General features: G+C 39.1%; 1 protein-coding gene across 2 annotated transcripts in view; it reads right to left on the minus strand.

Moving 5' to 3' along the window:
* Nucleotides 1-1,289: 1,289 nt before the first annotated feature.
* KCNN2 (potassium calcium-activated channel subfamily N member 2) overlaps nucleotides 1,290-12,468 on the minus strand; it is a 173,998-nt gene continuing 162,819 nt past the window's right edge. Inside the window, exons 7-9 of one of the 2 annotated variants that reach the window (XM_024743366.1) lie at nucleotides 11,723-11,850; nucleotides 5,321-5,390; nucleotides 1,290-1,886 (exon numbers count right to left, since the gene is read on the minus strand). In XM_024743366.1, the coding sequence (XP_024599134.1) occupies nucleotides 1,599-1,886; nucleotides 5,321-5,390; nucleotides 11,723-11,850 (486 nt within the window). In that variant the 3' untranslated portion in view covers nucleotides 1,290-1,598. The remainder of the gene's footprint in view (nucleotides 1,887-5,320; nucleotides 5,391-11,722; nucleotides 11,851-12,468) is intronic. The other variant, XM_024743367.1, reaches the window with a different exon arrangement.

Below are 12,468 nucleotides of genomic sequence, written 5' to 3' on the forward strand. Positions count from 1 at the left end.
TATATAAGACGCGTGAAAGAGCTTCATTTTCAGCCACTCTGGATGGGTAATAAATGGTAAGTGATTCTCAAGCAATCTACAGGAATCATACTTTTATGTCCTTGATGTTGAATGGAAATGTTTGATTTTTGCCTCAGTTATAGAGAATAGTTATGAAAGTGATTTTGTTCATTAAATTATGCAAGGTGATGAATGTATAGCTCTAGTTTTGTGTTAAAGAAGAAAAATACTTGGTATACTAGCAACTTGCAATGTCGTAAGGTAGACACCAAAGGGTGTGGTGCAGAATAAAGGAGAAGAGGGCAAAAGCAGATTTCTCTGAAAATGAAGGAGTCATTTTTAAGTTTAGGCCAACCCAAGAGGGTTGGTTTAAGAGCTGTCCAAATGAAGCCTTATTTTTATGATGTGTTACCCTTACCACCGACCAGCTCTTCCTGTGGACTCTCCAGACCACCATGTGAGGGAAATCCACACTGCTGTCACCTCAAAGGTGGTTTTTCTAAATCCACTGGATTCTTAGAGTAAATTTGGAAAGAGATGTGTTTGCAGCAGTAACTGACCAGTTCCCTTTCACAGAAACCCATCTTAACTGCCCGTGAAACAAGCCTAATAAAACTTGTGAAATTTACTAGCTGCCATTCACCTCCCTGTACAAAACATGCACAGACCAAGAGTACAGACCATTTGCCAGGTGGTATGTGACATGTTAAGAGTTACACTCATTTATGTTGATTATGCTATTAGGAGCTGCGCAATCACATGTATATGTGAATAAGCATGTGTGTAATCCAAACGCTAAGAGTGCATCACGGGTCCCTCATGATAAATAAATACATGTGAAGAGATGAAATAAGTAGTTTAGATCTAAATTTCTGCAACATTAGTTCATAGACAGTGGTGTACCCTGATACTTTCTTCAAGTAAATTTGCTGGTAAAACTGGGAATAAAATAATTCTTGAAAGCATCTGTGCCCCTAGTTTATATACAGTCTTTGATGTACCAGCATCACTTTCCACATAATTTGGAAACAAAATGAATTAGAAATGAGACATGGTGAACTCAAAAAGAATAGTAAGCCGGCTGGGCCAGATGGTTTTGACGCTAATATTTCATAATGAGAGAAAAGTCTTAGTGACTAGGGTATGGAGTAATTGAAAAGTTTCTTCCAATTGGCAAAGTGGGAAATAAAAATGATCAACATGCATCGGGTGATAATCAGTCATTTCACCTTGAAAATAATGTGAAAAGTGAACCTTTAGAAATCTCAAGTGACCAAACAAGTATGTGCAGAAATTAACTTTTTTTTATTATATATCATATAATGTAGTAGTAAAGTCTGAAGTGCATGAATAAAAAGTTAGTGAAATTACAGGAGGAACAATCTATATAGCAATAATAGGTGCATTCCCTGTGCATCTGAAAGAAAAAAAAAAGAGTTTTCACTCATTTTGGCCTAAAACTTAGTGTTCAGGTTCCCAGGATTCTGACATCAGAACCCGGATAACACTGATTAGAACCATAGGGGCTTTACAATAAAAGCTAAAATATTGACCATATGATGGCAAAAAGTCTTATTTTGTGATTAACTGATTCTCTTCTAGCTACTCTCTGATGAAGTTGGTGGTGCTGTAGAGGAGGACCGCCGCCTCCTGGACGAGGACCGGGACCGCTCAGCATCGTAGGGGACATGCTTGTCGTAGTTCTCCATCTGAGCCTCAAGGAAATCTCTCTGCTGCTGCCTCATGGTCTGGCTTATGAGCCCAGGTAGGGCATGGATGCTACCAATCAAAGTCTCCAATTTGGTTTCCAGGGTAACGATCCTCTTCTCAAAGTCTTCACTCCTTTCGTTTAAGTCGGAAATCATGTCATACATGATGTTCTGGGTCTAGAAAACAGGATTGAGAGAATAGAGAGATGAAGAGCGAAGTTTTAATTCACTTGCCCTGGAAGCAAACTATCAACTCTCAGAGCTTGAGGGCTGGTCTCCTTTCGGTGACATGCAATGCAGCAGTGGGGTCAGCTAACTGAACACTTGACCTGGCAAAGCAAATTCAGTGTGTCCGTTCAATGCCAGGATTTAGGAAAGAAAAGATCTTAGGCCTTAATTTGATCCAGCTGCAGAAAATGGTGTGCAGGTACTGCTGGTGGTATGTCCAAGGATTTTAGGTGGTGTGCAGGTAGACAGACACGTTTTGATTTCATATTTATGTATATATTCTAATAGTTGTTAGAAAAGTTAGCATGTCAAATTCATTTTGCAACATGTAATACTAATTAGGGCAAGGCTGATTTTTAAAAACAAGCCGATTTAAAGAACAATACATAATAGTACAGATGGTATTAGGATGTAGCAGAAATTTTGAGTGTGGAATATGAATGAAGTTTAGGACAAACTGATTTGATCAAGTAATTTAGTAACTTAAAGCAATTAAAAATTCCTAAATATCTTTTTGCTCTCCTATGTTCCAAATTACAGGCTCTCCATTGGGTCAAATAGCATTTTTATAGATAACTACTGAGAGAATAAAAGTTAGGGGAGACACTAAAGTTACCAATCCACCTTGTTGGCTATGGCTGAATCAGAACTAAGTGGTTTGAAATAGGAAAATGCTTTTGGTGCCCTAGAGAATTTTGCAATTGGTTGTCCTGATCAAAGGGTATTCATAACTCTGACTCCCAGTTATAGTTCCAGAAATAGCCAGGAGACAGGGAAAGAAGACCTCAGGGCTGATCAGCTCAGAGCCAGAGAGGGAAGGGGGTGCTTAAGAAGGGAAGGCTGGAGACATTAACCTTAGCCCAGTGCAGCCTTTCCCAAGCCTAGACCCCTTTGGCTAAGCCTGCCCTCCTGTCTTATTTCCCTCTATAATATGTGCTCTTATCCTGCTTAACAACCTCTTAATGGTGATAAATGACGAAGAACTGATTAAATAAGGGAGTTACTGTTTGGAACACAGGCACCTCCTTTGAATTTGGCCAGGAAGACAGAGTGCATTAACTTTATTTTTACTGTTGATACATAGTCTTGAGACTATATGAGCAACATCCATTTGTTCAGAAAATACTGAACCCTTATGGCATGGATAGTCCTGCAAACATAATAATAAGCATGATGCTAAAGAAATAATTGAGGGGCTTCCCTGGTGGCGCAGTGGTTAAAGATGCAGGGGACACAGGTTCTAGCCCTGGTCTGGGAAGTTCCCACATGCCGCGGAGCAGCTAGGCCCATGCGCCTGCACAACTACTAAGCCTGCACTCTAGAGCCCGTGAGCCACAACACCTGAGCCCGCGTGCCTAGAGCCCGTGCTCTGCAACAAGAGAAGCCACCACAATGAGAAGCCCACGTACCACAACGAAGAGTAGCCCCCACTAGCCGCAACTAGAGGAAAAAATCCCACGCGCAGCAACGAAGACCCAACACAGTCAAAACAAAAAATAATTAAAAGATACAGCATCTTGCCTCATAGATATATAATTTTACTTCAAGAGAATACCTATTATATATAGTAGTATATATACTATGTATTTATATATGCTATATTACATATAGTGAAATGATATATAATATATATATTATTTTCAAGGGGTCTCTTATTTTTTCATAAAAGTACCCAATTTCTTTTATCATTTGATCTAGGAGTGGTGGAAGAACCTGCCCCATCTTTGTCCATGATGTGTCCCAGTGAGAACAATGTGTGTAAATACTGAGCACATCTTCAGGCCTCGAATGTGTGTGCTGCCCAGCTTAAATGAATGATATATGATCTCCCAGGGGTAAGTCATTAAATACTTCAACACCTGAGCCCGCGTGCCTAGAGCCCGTGCTCTGCAACAAGAGAAGCCACCACAATGAGAAGCCCACGTACCACAACGAAGAGTAGCCCCCACTAGCCGCAACTAGAGGAAAAAATCCCACGCGCAGCAACGAAGACCCAACACAGTCAAAACAAAAAATAATTAAAAGATACAGCATCTTGCCTCATAGATATATAATTTTACTTCAAGAGAATACCTATTATATATAGTAGTATATATACTATGTATTTATATATGCTATATTACATATAGTGAAATGATATATAATATATATATTATTTTCAAGGGGTCTCTTATTTTTTCATAAAAGTACCCAATTTCTTTTATCATTTGATCTAGGAGTGGTGGAAGAACCTGCCCCATCTTTGTCCATGATGTGTCCCAGTGAGAACAATGTGTGTAAATACTGAGCACATCTTCAGGCCTCGAATGTGTGTGCTGCCCAGCTTAAATGAATGATATATGATCTCCCAGGGGTAAGTCATTAAATACTTCACTTATCATCTTCTATGTATAAGAGATCAAATATTCATCTTCAACATATTTATACAGTATGTATTATTGATATACATTAAAAAATGAATATAATTAAGTGTGTTATTTCATGGGACTAGGACAAATAGATGTAATTTTTGGAGAATATACTGGAGGCTTTATAAAGGACATAGCAGTTATAGCAAACAAACAGCAGAACACAGGTCCAACAGAGAGCTGCCTCTTTCAAAGGATTCATGTTAACAGGCTCAACACTTATACATAAATCTATTCTAATGCCTCCTATAGAATTTAGAACATTGAAAGGTAATGTTGTCATTATTGACAAATATTCACATTTTGAAAGTGGACTTCACTTGAGAGGAACAACCAAAAATAAACCAGATAAAGCGTTTAACTGTGATAGAAGAAATTGGGGATTATTAATGTCCTTTTAAAAAGTGGTATGAAGACCTTGAATAGTCAAAACAATCTTGAGAAAGAAGAAAGGTGCTGGAGGAATCAGGCTCCCTGACTTCAGACTATAGTACAAAACTACAGTCATCAAGACAGTATGGTACTGGTACAAAAACAGACATGTAGATCAATGGAACAGGATAGAAAGCCTGTTGCTTAAAATATATAAAAAATAATTTTATTGATGAGTCCTATTTAGCCCTGAACTTCATAGTAAAGCCCAGGATGTGGTTCTGCTCTCATAGAGATGAGACTAAACTACATATAAGCATCCCCAAAGTACTATCTCATAGTCCACTTACGTTTCTTATTGAACTTCCAAATCACTGCAAGTAGGAAAGCTTTTAGAATGGGGTTGAACAATGTATGTAGGGAAAGTGCATATTAAGTAAGAGTTTCGGAAGAATTCTTATAAGTTGGGCCATCATGTCAGCATAGTTTGTTGGTTTGATTTGTTAAATAAGTTTGGGGTGGCCTCCTCCTGAAGAATTATTGATTTCTATGCAGTGGTTAGTTCCAATAGATGCAATCATGAGGGCTGAGACCCCAGCTTACCTTTGCCAGGTCCACCAAGGTATTTGCTTGATCATTCAGTTTCCTCTGCTCCATTTTTACACTTCTTAATCTAAAAGACAGAATCTGAGTCAGAAAGGTTCCTTTTCTTCCCTACGACTATCGTAAGCCTTCCAAAGAGCATGCACAAAATTGACAAGAGCAAATAACTGCATGGATAATGCCTCGAATATTTGGCATAAAGTCCAAACTGGTTATGTATCTGGTACAATGAGAAGCATGCTTCCCCAACACCGCAAAAAGGAAGGGAGAGAGAAAGAGATGAGGTGTCCTTAGGACAACTATTTACTAGGTAGTTAAAGTTGAACTGAGAAAGGCTCATAAGGATTTAACCGTATGAGAAAAACCAAAACATTCCTTAAAGACCCAGTATCGTGACAAATAGACATAGGAAGAAAAATGCAAAGCAACTGGAATTTTATCAATGTTGGAAGCAGTAAGCACCTTCCTATGCCTATGTGACTAGATACAGGTGTTAGCCCTGTTTAGTCTGAAATGGATTGGGTTAGGTATTTGAACCTGATGAAACACAGTGATAAGTGAGATTCTCATTAGCAAAAATAAAACTTTTATTCAACCAGCAGCAAGATAACTCCAAACACATAATTCTCTTATTCGTCATTGTATTTCACTTGACTTTTATCTTAAACTGCCATTGAATTTGAAGGGAAGCCAGACCATTTCCTTGGGAGAACTTCCTTTAATTTTTATTCTAGATAAAGGCACAGGACAATTAAAGTGTCTGACAGGTGGGATCCTTCTACTGGATAGTCATATAGAAACTTTTAGTCATTTAGAAACTTTTAAATATCAATGTGTATATCTGATTGACAGTCAAAAAGCTGGTTTTCTTAAAGACAAATTCTGAATGAGTACCTACTATTCCTTAACTTATTCACAGTAATATTTCAACAAACATTTACTCAGTGCTTGTTATGTAGCAAGAAATTAAGATTTTCCAACCAGAGAAAAGTAGTTGATTGTCCTTTAAGCCAACAATTCAAAGCCATGCTCCAAAAGAGAAGCAGGTCTCTCTGAGCTGCTTTGTGAAAAACCCACGCTAACCTTATCACTTTGATGACGAGTCCTTTACAAAGTATAGTGTTAATGTTGGAGAGAGTACGCTTGAGTATGTCCCAATTTAAATTAAAGGTAATTGGTTAAAGGGATAAAAAAAAAATTCACAGGGCAAGATTTTACTGCCAGGGAGATTTTTGTAACACATGTTCACGATGCTCAGTGATCTTGTTCTGAAATGTGGATATCCAATATGTCACCAAATCTGCTCCACAGTGAAGAGACAGTGCCTTCTGCCAGTAAGAGTTGAACTGACACCTGCTTACAACATGATCTTTAACAGTCTAAAACAGTTTAAGGTTAGAACTTGTGATTGTGACTATGTGTTTCTTTATTAGAAGACTTGGAACTAATTTAACTGGCTCCTTTTTATGTTATTATAGTGATTGAGTATGTTTTAGTCTAAAAGAAATTTACAAACATATATTTAAATCTAATATGTTGTTGAGAAATGTTTCTCTAAGTACTTACAAGGGTTACAATTCTTGATGTGTGCCTTTTAAAAACAAGTCCAAAAAAACCCCAAACACAACAAAAAAACCAAGCAAATCAACTTTAAACATGTGTGGGTCATTACAGAGAAATGTACTAGAAAGACTAAGTGTCAGACATGTATTCTGTCCGCCTTGGCCCTAACCTGACATTCAGTTTCTTCATGTATGAAAAGATGAGGGTTAGATTAGGACTTTGTTTTTGAAGTGCTGGATTTATACCAACAGAGGTGTTCTAGATGACTAAATGATACTCAAGCAAGACATTAAACAATACTAGAACAGATGGAGAGTTATTCCCTTTAATTCTCTTCCAATTCTTGATTATTATAAGAAAAATGTCTCAGGCTAGTCCTATCCTGTTTTTATCTCCTAACAAACAAACACCTGCTCTTCCCCTGTTTTTAAAAAAAAGAGGGAGGAGAATCTCAGCTCAGAGCTTTCTGCAGGCAACAGCTTGTGGCTAGAATTCAATACCAGTGTTTCAATTGTCGACTGATGTTACCTTTACCTCACTTTCCTTGCTGGGAGTGATATATTTTTAAATCCACTTATGATAGGGATTTATCATAAGCTTTCTTTTCAAATTTAGGTAAGTCATAGCAGAGCTGGCACATGAAGTTCGGGGACACCAGAGCGGAAGCCTCCAGCAACTTGTGAGGGCAGCAGAGCCCTGAGCCCTACTAGCCTGGTTGAACTGCCTGAAAGGTAGGAGAACTGGTACAGAAAGCCTACGTAAGCTGCAGCTGCCAGAATAAAAGGTAACATGCAGTTGTGTTTTTTACTTCTTCCCCCCACCCGCCCTCACCCCCAAAAAAGAAGAATAAGAAACATATGTTGATTTCTTCCTTGTGAACTTCACTTATCACAGGAAAATATCATGATTTTGGAACACATTTCCATAGCAGCAATCAGACTACTAAAATTCACAAATAAAGGATCCGCTTGGGTGCATGCAGCCAGTAGAAAATTCTGCGAATGTTGAGAGGAGCGGCTCACACAACTTACTTCCGAGCTCTATTTTCATTTTGTTGAAATAAAAAGACAAAACAAAAGAAAAGAAACTGTAAAATATTCTGGAACAAAATAACACAGAGTGGTGTTCATTCATGCACAGGGGGCTCGATTCATTAGCTGGAAGGTCCTGTTAAGATTCTGCAGGATTTTGGCATATCGATCAGAAAGAAATGCTATTCCATTATGTTATCATCCTTCTGCATCGCTACTATACTTCCCCACCTGAAAGCACATAGCTTCCTCCAGAACTAGAGTTCGGAAGGAAGAAGTTGTGTAAAGTCATCTTGGCCTCTTTGAAACATGCTGTTCAAGTAAACAATAGGAGACATTTTTGCCTAGTATCAATAGGATATGGTTATAAAGATAATATTCTAAACAATAGGATTATAATTTTTTGAGGGGGGTATATCTTTTCCAAGTTGGTCTATTGAGAAGCCGGGGCTATTGAGGAGCCTGGTCTTCTGACAGGGGGGTTAACCTAATACTCTCTGTTATAGACATCACATTTATTGGATTTCTTGGCTGTGAGACAAGTTCATGTTAATTGATGGGTCTCTAGCTGAGACCGAAGAATGAGAAACTGTAAAGTTGATACCAGAAAAAGTGGTAAAAGTTACAGAAACAGAATGCTTCATGGCACTAAGTGACGATCCCCAAAGACAGCTACGTTACTGAAGAGAGGACACAGGCCTGCAGAGTTAGGCATCCAACAGAGACTAGCAAGGTCATGTGTCTGGGAGAGAGGCTGGGAAAAGAGAAGGAGAGTTGAGATAGAGGAGGCTGGTAGAAGGGGGAGAGAGCTGCTGCAAAAGCTCTCTGGACAAATCAGAGGAGAGCAGAGGCCAGGAGAGCTCTAGCAAGTCAACTGGTACATTTTCCCTCAAGTGGCAAGGTCCGATTTCACCCGGTGCTGCCTGACAAGGCTGGGGCAGTAAAGGCCTTGCCCTTAGGAATCGAGCCCTGTGTGCTTTCATGTATGGCTTCACTCATTAAGTTCAGTGAAAGATAATTATGCGTAATTAGCATAACCTAGCCACACCCAGCCCATCTACTTTTCACAAAGTATAAGTACCCTCCCACCTCAAGGAAACCCAACAGCCCCAAGACTAATTTATAAAACAATTCAGAACATTTTTGCGTTGCTTAAAGCTCATCTACTTTAGAAGTACACAAGGCTACAGAAGAAACAATGAGAAATGTCTGAAAGAAGCAGAAGAATCACATGTGGTTTCCTCTGTTACTCTACCCAAAAACAGCATGCTGAACAATCCATGTAACCTACACTATGAAACCCTTCAGATCATGTCAGTACAGCTTGTAGCAATATGCCAATGGCCTAGGGACAGTTTTTACACTGAGTTTCACCAAAGATTTTTTGCCTGTTTTTTTTTTTTTTTTTTTTTTTTTTTGCGGTATGCGGGCCTCTCACTGTTGTGGCCTCTCCCGTTGTGGAGCACAGGCTCCGGACGCCCAGGCTCAGCGGCCATGGCTCACGGGCCCAGCCGCTCCGTGGTATGTGGGATCTTCCCGGAGTGGGGCACGAACTCGTTTCCCCTGCATCGGCAGGCGGACTCTCAACCACTGCGCCACCAGGGAAGCCCCTGCCTAACATTTTATATTATAAGAATGTTCAAACCTAAAGCAAAGTTGAAAAAGTTTTATAATGACCACCCATAAATTGTCCCCCAGGGTTTTGAGTGTGAATGTATTCCAAACTTAAGAGTTCTATGACAATTTATATAAATATAGAAATACCCACTATTTACACATGGCTACAGAATTATATGACAAAAATTGTCAAAGCGTTCGCTTTTTTTTTTGGTTATAAGGAAATTTATCAATGGCATCAAAGGCAAGTCACGTTTCATTACATATTGAACAGGTAAGTTACACTAACAGGAAGGGACACAAATACAATCCTGGAGGAAATGGGATGTGTGGATGCTCAACCCAAAGACTGACCCACTTGCCTACTTCCACGTCATCTCACATCCTTTGCATCCTGGGACACCACATTTTCTCACACCCGCAAAGGTAAGTTTTCTTTTTAATAGATCTGAACAATATAGGTTAGTATCGAAACATACAAAGAATGATTTCTCCACAATATACCATGTGTATACCATGTGTACCTCTTGTATGAATGTTGGGGTTATTGTGTTGTACGGTTTGGGGGCTGTAGGAATGATCACTCTACCAGGAAATTTTACCAGGTGACCCTTGAGGGAGAGGTAAAGGCTCAGCATCTCTCAGGGGACCCACTCTCTTAGGTCTAAGCTTCAAGGAGTCAAGATGTGGAGGCGAGTGGTCCTAGGTGGTGGCACCTGGTTATAAAGGTAGCTGTGAGCTCCAGGGAGCAAATTCCTGCTTGTGAGCCAGATCGAACACAATGTTGCTCTCTGTGTTTTTCACTTTTACTCTCTCCCAGACTTTGAAAGAGTACTCGCTTAAAATTCTTTTCCTTATATGGGGAAAATGCATAGTTGTGTGTCCAGTCAAGTCACAGAGCTAAAGGAGAAATAATGTCACTTTGGTGTTGGTGGCAGCAAGGGAAAGAACATGCGTGAATTGCTAAGAGTAGCAATGAGGACCAGCTACTCTACCATATATGCAGAGTCTCCTATTTTAGAGCTCAGGGTGCTTGGATTTTATTTTCATTAAGAAAGGTAGCAACTTCTATACAAGTACACGTATGTCTATAATTATAGACATATTCCACATTTTCAGTGATACCTATTTAAGAAGGAGAGTGGATGGCAGATGAAGAGGTAAAAGATGAATGCTTGGTGATTTTCAACGGAATGTGAGTGTAATATACATATGAGTGTAATATACATATGAATTCCCTAAATATGTAAAATTAACACTTCAGCCTCAGAACTTCCTGTCTGCTGTACTAATTAGCTCTAAGAAAACACATCTCCCTTTATAATGAGGATACCTAGTATTTACCTACCTTTCCATGATTACCCTGGTAGGTTGCATGAGAAAAGCCACTTTTCTGACCCACAAAATGTGATGCGTCTGCCCTGCCCCATAAAGAAATGGCATTAAGAGCAAGGCTGCATGGCATCATAACTGACACCCGCATAATGTACTTACGGTAAGGATGCTGCCAGCCTGGGGGAGAAAGACCTGGTCCTTTCAAATTATCATTGAAACTTGCTAGATAGAGATTTGTATTTTACAAGTCTATGATGGTAGGTATAACAATAACAATAAAATGGCACGAAGGACTTAAACAAATTGAATAACAGTGGCCTCGATAAAGTCAGAATAATGACTGCAAGAGCTACAGGAACTCTGAAATCTATAATGAACACATAGCATCTAGAAAATCCCCCAAGTTCTGAGTAAAAACTAATTTAAAAATTCGAGTATTAAGTCAATTGTACGTACTACCTTCATATAAAGATGCTTGGCAGTATGTTAATTTCTTTAAAGAGTCTGTAGTAGATACAAACTAAACATCTTAGAGCAAACTATATGAATAAGTAAATCAAGAAATACAATTTTAACTGAAATTATTGCTTCTATCTAAAAAACGAAACTGAATAGACCCTTTAATTAATATATTATGTGGCTATTCTCCCAATAATAAATGATTTTTAACCATCAAATGAACTGACAAATGAAATCCTGAGAAAAATTATGGAATTATTAAAGTGCCAAATAACGTCTTCTGGGAACAAACATGATAATGTTCTCTTTTCCCCTCCCGTGTGAAAGAAGAATAAGCAGGTGCAAGAATTATAAACCCAGAGATACAGATGCAGAATGAAGAGGAGAAGGTACTTACTGATGAATAGCTTGCAAGAATTTCCGTTGATGTTTTCTGACTTTTGCATGATCTATCTTTTTTACTAGCTTTGTATTTTTGTAAATTAGCCATGTTTCCCTGAGTACATTGGCAGCTGCGTTTTTCACCTGTTAGGAAAAGAAACAAACACAGCAGTTGATAAATTCCAGAGCAGAATCCTTTGCAACTTGGCTGGCTGTCATGCTCTACATCCCAATGATCATGGTAAGCTCTAGCTCCGTTTAGTAACTGTATCTCAAAAATTTTTTTCTTGACTCTGTGCCTGTCTAAAAGTACCTGTATCTGTCTGGCAATGCTTACCTTGAAATATGAGGGGCTAATGATCTCTTTCGCGGCTAACTTCTACTGTAACTCTACCCCATGAGGAACCTTTCAACTACCTTTTTTTTTAAAAATCAAGAGGTGTTGCTTTCTTCACCTTGTATCGCAGTTGCTCTCTCCATGTTCTTCGTTTCCCTGGAGAAAGGCAAAATGCCAGAAGGCCAAGGTTAACCCTGTCCTTTGCAAGCTTGCTCATCATTTCTGGCTGTGCACTACAGGAAGGGCATGTTTCCACTGCTGAACGTACAAGAAGACCCAGTCATCCAGCCTCCCAGGGTGACTTAGCAAATTGCATGCTTGTTAGCACACTTTAATCAACTGACAGAGAGTCTGTGTTGTCATGATTTTGTTGGTAATTTAAGTACACTGCGTTTCACATGGACAGGACAAACCTGAAGGATAAA

Source organism: Neophocaena asiaeorientalis, unplaced genomic scaffold, assembly GCF_003031525.2.
Source record: "Neophocaena asiaeorientalis asiaeorientalis breed wild unplaced genomic scaffold, Neophocaena_asiaeorientalis_V1.1 scaffold26, whole genome shotgun sequence".
Classification (NCBI taxonomy): Eukaryota; Metazoa; Chordata; class Mammalia; order Artiodactyla; family Phocoenidae; genus Neophocaena; species Neophocaena asiaeorientalis.